This window comes from Chanos chanos, chromosome 8, assembly GCF_902362185.1.
Source record: "Chanos chanos chromosome 8, fChaCha1.1, whole genome shotgun sequence".
Lineage (NCBI taxonomy): Eukaryota > Metazoa > Chordata > Actinopteri > Gonorynchiformes > Chanidae > Chanos > Chanos chanos.
In genome coordinates this window covers 2,178,025-2,187,500 of record NC_044502.1, presented here as the reverse complement: position 1 = coordinate 2,187,500, position 9,476 = coordinate 2,178,025, and the positions used below count along the sequence as shown (strand labels likewise).

The 9,476-nt window shown below is 43.1% G+C and overlaps 1 protein-coding gene across 1 annotated transcript in view; it reads right to left on the bottom strand.

Annotated features, from left to right (window-relative positions):
- The window catches only part of LOC115818373 (histone deacetylase 4-like), a 100,037-nt gene extending 98,361 nt beyond the window's left edge, over positions 1–1,676 (bottom strand). The window contains exons 1-3 of the mRNA XM_030781733.1: positions 1,582–1,676; positions 332–419; positions 43–240 (exon numbers count right to left, since the gene is read on the bottom strand). Coding sequence (XP_030637593.1) covers positions 43–240; positions 332–419; positions 1,582–1,676 — 381 coding nt within the window. The remainder of the gene's footprint in view (positions 1–42; positions 241–331; positions 420–1,581) is intronic.
- Between the last annotated feature and the right edge of the window lie 7,800 nt (positions 1,677–9,476).

Here is a 9,476-nt window from a genome sequence, read left to right as displayed (position 1 = left end):
ATCGGCACGATGAAGGACAAACAGTGAAAATTCACGTTTCACGGTTTTCCCGGCCTTGCCTGATGTCTCATTAAAACCCTGCTGTCTCGCTCTCAGGCCTGCTGCGTCCGTGTTGCCCCTTAACCGACAGCGGGGTCTCCGGGCGACCTTCCTCGCTCTCCCCCGCGTCATCGCCTCCTCGGCGTCCTTCAGATGGTTAAAGGATCCCGTAGAGCGCCGGAGGATTAAATGAACCTCAGTCTGACGCTGATCACGACACCATAAGAGGGTGCTCAGTGTGTGGACTGCTGTCTTTAACTCCCTCTCCTTATTAATTCCCTCTCTGCCACACCACAGTCCTCTGTACACAGCCTGATGTGGATCTCTTCACAGGTACAACCGCAACAGGCAGGATGTTCTGGGGGGCGGGTCGAGCCGACCTGGGTCAAACAGATCGATACAGTACGTGTTAAAAGGGGTATTTCAATAGCCAGTGTCTGTAATGAGATCACCTGTTTGAAGGGGTTGTTAGTGAGATCTCTCAGGAAATGTGAAACCTGTGAGTGTGTGAGTGTTGGTTGGAATGAATAGACGAGGCGCGCGCACACGCACACACACACACACACACACACACATACACACTGTGAAAAACATGTTGGGAAAAGATGTGGTCTCTCTGCCGTGACACACACGTGTGAATTCTAGAGAAGGCTGATGTCTGTCACATGTTCAGACCATCCACTGACTGGGCAGGAGAGATGATATCTAATGAACGGGACATTTCATGTTGATCAATGACGCAACCTTATTTAAAAAATAAATAAATAAATAAATAAATAAATAAATAAAGGCAAAACCACCACAAACGAGTGTCTCATCTTTAAAGTGAATTGGTATTGGCTTCAGTCGCATTGATCATAAACTGGTGTGTGACAGAGAGGCGTTCTTCGGCTCATTACTGCCTGATATACCCAGAGACCAGATGAACGACAGGGCGGAGAGTCAGGGAAGTAAAAGCCGGGGGGGGGGGGGGGGCAGCGGGCGGTGGGAGGGGGTGGGTGGGTGGGTGGTTGGAGGGGGTGGAGTGAGAGATAGATGGAGGAGAAAAAGGAGAAGGTTTTAAATTTATTGAGGAGGCCATCCTTAATCTAAGCAACAGTAAACAACTCCATGCAGAATCACGGAGAGAGCCATCCCTTTGCTTTTCAGAGCTAGCCCAGTGTGACGGACTGGAGGAGCAATAATTGGAATAAGATTCCTGTGAACTGAACCAGCAAACTGTGAAAATCCAGATCTCCTTTTTCAGAGGCTCCGCGGGGCTTTCCTGAGGTTATCTCTCCGAGGCAGCTTGATGTATTAGGGTATCAAAACGCAGCACACGGCTCTGCTCAGGTCCTGAACGAAATCCTTCATCCACTGTCTGCCAGCATCACAAAGACACTGGACAGTGTCAGTTAACCTCGCTGTCTCCCTTCTCAAGCCCATACAGTCAGACCACTTCAGACAGGGCTGCCTCAAAGCTGTGTCTTCACACGCGTCCACATCAGTCAACCAACCAACGGCTGTGATCTGTAATTGGCTGAGGAGGGCACATACTCACACCTGTTTCCCAGGTAAAAAAACAGGCTGTAATACGGAAGTGACAGGAAAACGCAGCACCTCTTCAGCACTTCATTACGGGATTTGGGCTCCGGCATCCTGATGGGAAAAAACACGACACAAACAACATAATAAAAAAAAAACAGCTAAAAAAAGACAAAACACAAATACAGTAAAAGAACAAAGACGCACCGTCTGAGCCCAGTTGGATCAGGAAAGACCCCTCACTGGGAGTTCAGGGATCATTATGAACTTATTGTTCAATTATGAACTTCTTTCTCTGTCACAGTCTCTTGCCTGGGAATAACTACAAATAACACATCTAGTCAAACATTCCCCTGTCTGCCTTCCTTACACCAAATGACTGCTTACCTGTCTGCCCTCCTTACACCAAATGACTACTCACCTGTCTGCCCTCCTCACACCAAATGAGTACTCACCTGTCTGCCCTCCTCACACCAAATGAGTACTCACCTGTCTGCCCTCCTTACACCAAATGACTAATCCCCTGGGGAAACGTCTCCCATTGGTTTTCAATGTATTTCAGTGCAGTTCCAGGAATACTGCTTGCTCACTTATATTAAACCTCAGAACCCAGACACACACACACACACACACATACACGCATGCAGGACATTTGGGGCAGAGCAGCCCTGGTCAGGGCTTGTGGTACTGTTTCAATTTCAAAATTTCATCTTTTTTTCTATCGTTATACCTTGCAGCATAACAAAAACATAACCCATCAATGCAATGTGCACAGTACAAAACAATATGAAACAATCCAAACAAAATTTACCAAAGTGTAAGACCAGACAGTGCAAACAGAACAGACAGGGCAGCTAATACAGCGCAAGTACAGCAGACAGTGCAGCACAGGAAGCTCTGGGACTGTGGGAACAGTGTGTACAAAAACAACAGAATCGGAAAAAATGTTCAAAATATAAGAGTACACTATGGGAAGAGTATATGAGTGTGTGCGTGGAGTCCCTGGTGATGTGGAGGGGCCTCCTCAGGCATCTCTTATCATATATATATATATATATATATATATATATATGTATATCCTCTATCATATTTAAACTTGTTGTATATGTCCTTTATATATCATATATATCTCAGTTGTCTATGACAGGACAGTCCCAGTGATTGGCGGTGTTCTTTTTAAGACCCGTTCCAAAGGCCTCACGGTCAGTCACAGCGGCGCTGCTGCATCAGACTGTGATGCAGCTGGAAAATATGTCCTCTGCTGTGCGCCTGGAGACGTCAGTGAGGGTCTGTGGGTTCATACGGATTTCCCTCTGCCTCCTGAGGAGGTGGAAGTGTTGGTGGGGTGGTTCTCCATGAGAGAGGAGTTTATGTGGGATTTGGGGTACAGGCTTGCAGGGCGGTGTTTTGGTGACCTAATACAGACTGACAGGGTAAGAACTGTATATTCCCGACACCCTACTTCCTTTCACCTGTGACCTTTTCAGCACCTGATGTGATCACCTGACTCACAACCCTGGTATACTGCCCTCTAGTGGGAGAATGTGATACCCCATTGAGACAAACTACATACATAAATCATATAATGATTCCTACAGTAGGCCCACATGATGTGTGTTATGGCTGAGACAAATTACATGTGGAAAAAAAAAACAAAGCACCAGCAACAGAAGAATTAATCAGTAAACGCAGACACATGGACCACATCACACTTGACTGTAATTATAGCCGTACCCCCTCCCCCCTTTTAATGGTCCTTTTCCTTGACCTGCAAATGTTACTTAACAGTATTCAAATGACTCACCGTAATTTGACTCACATTTAGAAAACAAATAAATCTAATTCATTCATTCATTGCAATCCCTTATTAGGTTTTTTTGACACAATAGAAGCAGTAATGATTTCTTTTTATCTCAACTAGAAGAAAGACATATACCATTGTAATGTTATGATCTTGCCTTTTCTCACTTCCATTGGAAAAGGCTAAAAGATCATTTAAAATTTCAAACCTAAGACAGGCTTCTGAGACATCTGAGAATCTGTGGGGTTTTGAGAGAAAATGGTGCAGACTGTGTATGAATGAATCTGTGACATCAACACTCCACAGGAATACTGTTCACTGCAGGGCAAGGATGTGGCTCTGTGCTCACAGCTGTGGGAGACTAGGAGATGCCGCCATATTTTATATTTCTCCAAACTTGAGTCCGTGTTGTGGAAGTATTCACTGCTACTGCGTGTTTGTGCAGCTTAAAAGGGCTGAGAACTAGGTGTATAAGACATAAGATATATCTTGTAAAGATATTTATAAGATGTAAATCTTTATGAAACATGTTGATTGTGTTTTGATGTTGTCAGAAATCTTCATTCGAATGAGTATCAGTACAGTAATACTACATGGATTCAGAAAACGCCAGTTACGACCGAAATGTTCCAGCACATGAAATATACTTCTTTGCATACACCTTGTGGTCTAAAGGTTCGAGAGCTCAGCTCGTGACTGGAGGGTTGCCAGTTCGATTGAGCAAGGCACTTATGCTCCCTGGGCGCAAGGAATGCTGCCCACTGCTCCTGCGTCTGGAGTGTGTGTGTGTTCACTACTGGTGCGTTGGATGGGTTAAATGCAGAGGACAAATTCACTGTGCACAGTGTGTGTGTGTGATCACGGAGATTTACATTTACATAGTACACACAAATACTAACATAATGAATGCATAATTCAGTCATTTGTCTAAAGATCACACACACACATACATACATACATACGTACACACACATATATATATATATATACACACACATATATATATATATATATATATGTTGTCTGAAGTTGCAGGAGTGGATTCACCTAAGACAGAAGCCTACTCTGTTTATAACTAAGGCTGAACGCGTCAGTCTCGGAATACGATTCCATCATGAAGCAGAGATCAAACTAGTCCCACGGGTAAGTTAGCGACATTAACCTTTCAGCATCAGATCGCTGTTTATATTAACCTTTCAACCTTACATCATTATTTTCACCAATTTGACTTGCTGTGTCAGTGAGTCACGGCTAACAATAAACACAGGCCGGGGGAGAAAAAAAAACATCATTCACAAATTCAGTGACACGATCTCTTCCCACCTTCAGATGAGCTATTAATAAACACGCGCACACGGACAGGCGTGTGGAATCAGTGTGTGTTCATTAAACGCCTCGACGTCTCCTCCGTGACGTCTGGCTGTCCCCGTTGCATAAGGCCCTTTGAAGAACCTGTTGCTATGACATCAAGGGGACTTACCTAGTTCAGATGCGTTGGTTTGCCCCCTTACATCCAGGCTGAAGGGACGAACCGTAAGAGGAAAACAGCGGACATGTGGGGGTGGTGTGGTGTGGAGGGTTCTGTCTGGAAACATTTTTGGTCGTTTCTTTCTTTAAAACTGCTGATTATACGTCAGTCAGCTGCACTTGTGTCCTGATTCGGTGTTACCTGACACTTTCTGACTGTGCATTGTAATTTGCTGTGCAAATCGTATGCAGAATGATTTTTACGTTCGTTCTATGCTTCTGCCCTGACCCACTTGACACAGCCTTTTGTTAAGAGGAAATTTTTTGCCATTATAATAATCAAGATGAGATTCAGAACTATGTTTAGCTCTTAATGCAACACAATGGAATTCCTCACGAACAGTTTTCACAATCAGTCAGAACGCATGTTTGTAATCATGGGTATTTACGCTCAATGCACAGGTAGAGTGGACGCCAAAGGGAAAAGGGGGTTAATTTAAAATGGGTGTTGAATGTGAATAAAAGCAATTCATTCAACATTCGCCGTCAAAGCCACCAGTAACGTGACGTCGTTTTATCTTTCGCCTCCGTGCATCAGTGTGTCAATACAGTATTAAAATGGTCTTTTCTTTTCCGTTTGTTTGTTTGTTTGTTTTCTTGTAATGACTATTTGCTTGGGCACATGCGGTCGCATAATAAAATGTCTGACTGAATACCAGTCTAATGAGCGACTTTACAAAAGAAAATGTAAAAGATAGCTGAGACTTTAACGAGCGTTTCCTGAAAGTGCCTCTCAAACGGAGCTTTCTAAGCTGACAGCTCTGCACTACGTTAAAAGCCTTGTGATTTCATATTCAGTCACTGTCAATTTAGTGCAACATTTGCCCACATTAAAGCAATAATTAAGAATTTAATCACCACACCCAGATGTTTAAATTAATCCCATTACTTTGAAACATATACATTTAAAATGGACAATTTGTCCCTGCAAACAAATCCACAAGAGCGTTCTCTAAAGAAGAACTATTGTGTTTTGCAGAAGAAGCTGAGAGATATACAGATTTTTAATTTTCAGAAGCAGTTTTTATATAACGCTAATGAAAAGCAGGGTGATTTTATACAGAATTCTGGCCCGGTTGCTGGTAAACCGACGACAGGGATTTTCCAGGTGGTGTGTAATAAGAAGGGGGCCAAAATTTGGGAACGAGACGGAGCCAAGACAGATGGAGTATAGTCAAATATTATTGACGCTCGTCCTGGAAGTTTTAGTTAATTATGGGACGAACTGAAGTGTGAATTATGCACCAACAATCGGGGGGGGGGGGCTCAACTTTTTCTCCAGGGCTATATAGCACAGGATATATAAATGTTTGAACCCCCCTTCCCGAACGATTGTTTTTGACCTCTTTTGGGGGGGGGTCCAAGTCTTAATTTTGGGGGGTCAGACTCCCCCAATCCCCCCGAGATTCGAACCATGGAACGACCGGCTACACAGGTGAGAACAGGAGGAAGGGATGGCTGCACTGCTGAGTTTTTCAGTCTGTTCAGTCAAACCGATCTCTGCTGCATCCTTGTCTCCTGCTCTAGTCCTGGCTAATCTCACATGCTCTAGTCCGGGCTAATCTCACATGCTCTAGTCTGGGAGTGTGGAGAACCCTAAACCCAGGAAAGGACCTACCCAGGATCAATGCGGATAGAATCCATCTTCAAGGGATGATCAGAAACACGACACCAGGGAGATTAAACTGAACATCATGGGCAGACACACAGCTGTGCCAGAGACAGGGTGTTAGAGGCCAACTGTATCAGGGCCCTGTGATTGGTCCCTCTGGAAAAGCTGAATTAGGCCCTGGGTCAACATTTAGTGTCTGTTTCACAGTCAGCTCTTCAGTATGGGATAAAGGAACACACTGAATGGTGGGTGTATAATATCGTCATTAGAATTCAGACGCACAGACACACATTGGTAACCTGAGGAGGAACTGGAAAAAGACATCTGTTTTTTGTGTGTGTGTGTGTGTATGTGTGTGTGTGTGTGTGTGTGTGTGTGTTTTTTATAGTAATCTCAAATAACCTGTATCTAATGTATTTTTAATCGATTAATCAATGAATTAATTTGTTAATGTCTGCTTTTCATTGTTTAGTTATTAATTTAAAATACATTTACAGTTATCTGAGCCTCAGCATAACGTAGATCATCACACTGTGTTCAGTTCAGTCTTGATTTGTATACAGCACAAAACTGTCCAATAGGTATATACATGCCTATGGCACATGCTTACAGAAAGAGAGAGAGAGAGAGAGAGACAGAGAGGGAGAGAGGGAGAGGAAGGGAGAGACAGACAGACAGACAGAGATAGAGAGAGAGAGACAGAGAGGGAGAGAGAGACAGACAGACAGACAGACAGACAGACAGAGGGACAGAGAGAGAGCGAGAGAGAGGAGAGAGAGAGAGAGAGAGAGAGAGAGAGAGCTGTGTAAAAGAAGTCCTGAGAATGAGTGAGGGTAGCATGATTTGGGGTGTAGACTGAATGTATTGCTTTGGGAATAAATGGCCTTTGAGTTAAGGTAGATCTGAGAGGCTGCACTGTGTGGGAATGAGAAGAAGAAGTCTGACTGAAACAGGTGACACAGGCTGTTCAGAAGAAGTCTGACTGAAACAGGTGACACGAGCTGTTCAGAACGGAGATTGCTTTCCTACAGATGTGGGTTTTATGCTACCGTGATAAACTGCACTGCGACATTTCTAACTCTTTCTGAACCTGTTCTGACTGCTTTTTGTACATTTGAACATCGATTTTGGCTGTCAAATTTGGAAACTGTCAAATACAGAAGAAAATTGATTTTAAGAAAAAAAAAGAGAGAGAGAGAGAGAGAAACAGGTTCAATGAAAGATCTATATGAGAGTGTCAGGGGTTACAGCAGTGGTGAGGAAATATGAAAATGTGGCCTGGTATTGACCATGTTTACTGTGTTCACATGGCTGTGTGTGCCTACTCACTCCTGATCCACGTGGGGCCAGCCTGCCCCAGATTTGAGTGACATTTACGTTTAAATTTAAATTAAATTTATGTTTTGCTTTCATAAACACAAATAACATAAGGCTTTGTATGAATGTCACGTGAAACGCATTGACTTGAAAACGTACCAGTTCATACATGGGTGTAGACAGAAATACAAATGAAAATATACGTAGAGCTGCTTGTCTTTCCTCTCCCATGAATGAGACAGACTTGTTGCATTGATAATATTCAAACCCTGTACATTCAGTATCCGGATTCACCATGGTACCATCAGCCATTCACTTTACATGCAGTTACTCTCCACAGTCTGAAAAAAACAACAAAACACACCGTGTTAGAATGTGCTATGAAGTAATTACATATGTTCATGTGCTGTTGTTATGACCGGCGTGTGTGGTGTAAGGCACCGCAGGTATGACTCAATGTTAAGTTTAAGTGCAGAGCAGAAACGTTTAGGTTTGAGTGATTATATTTATATTTATATTTAGTCCTTATAGAGTGAGACAGCAGTGGGGCCGGTGGAGTTTATAAAACATTTCTCGACGAACCTTTTAATGATAAACAAATGGGTCTGGTGGCACATTAATGATCACCTGCCTTGTGTGAAAACTGTCTGAAGATTGCCATCTTAAATCCCAGACTCTCTTTAGCTCAACAGTCACACAGACAATGTCCTGCGATGCATTTCAGGTCTTCTTCACCTCCTCTGTCTCTTTAGTCCCTAAAATAGACCAGTTACTCAAATCATTTACTCTATACTCTAACTATATGGTGTCAACCAGAGGTGGATGAGCCCCCTCTTCTGAGTTCTGTTTCGTCTAAAAGTTTTTTCCTATCTTAGCTAAAGGGAGTTTTCCCTTGACGTTGTCACCCTGTGCTTGGCCAGTGGAAGCCTCAACTCTGATATCTTGTTAAAGCTGTTTTATGACAATAACTATTGTAAATACACAAACAAATGCAGAAACAAAAAACACTCTATGAATAGAACTGCATTGAGCTGAACTGTGTAAATGCAGCACCGACACTGAATTGAAATGAGTTAATTAAAAGAGAAAGAGCCACACTGGCTTATGAAAGCGTGGAGGAAAGACCCATAAATTAACAAAAGATAATACCTTGGAATTCACTCCTGGACAACGCTTAAAGGAAAGTCACTCCTTGAATTTAAGCTTTATTCTGTAAACTGAAAACACCTCAGTGAATTACAGATATTAGTCTTCAGGTTTGTATTGTAAAGTAGCGCCAGCTACTTGTTCTATTGCCCAGTGACTTCAGAAGTCTCATGCAATTTTCTTGTATCACATAGAACCACACGGAGACAGTCTCAGGAGACAGAACCAGCCAGGCTGGTGACCTGGATCCCAATACACTTCCATTGCGAGTAAGGATCCAGGAAAGAGATACTGCTTTTTGGCTGTTATAATTCTTCTTCCTCTCCTGCACCTCCTACTCCTCCTCCACCTCCTTCTTCTTCTTCTTCTTCCTCCTGCTCTTTGTGTGTATATGTATTTAGGCATTTTGCATTGCTGTTTCACAGGGTGTTATGTGTGCATTAGTGTTGCCTGTTCAGTATGAAATTGAATTGAAGGAATACGTTGTCTTACCTAACATTACAGAGACAA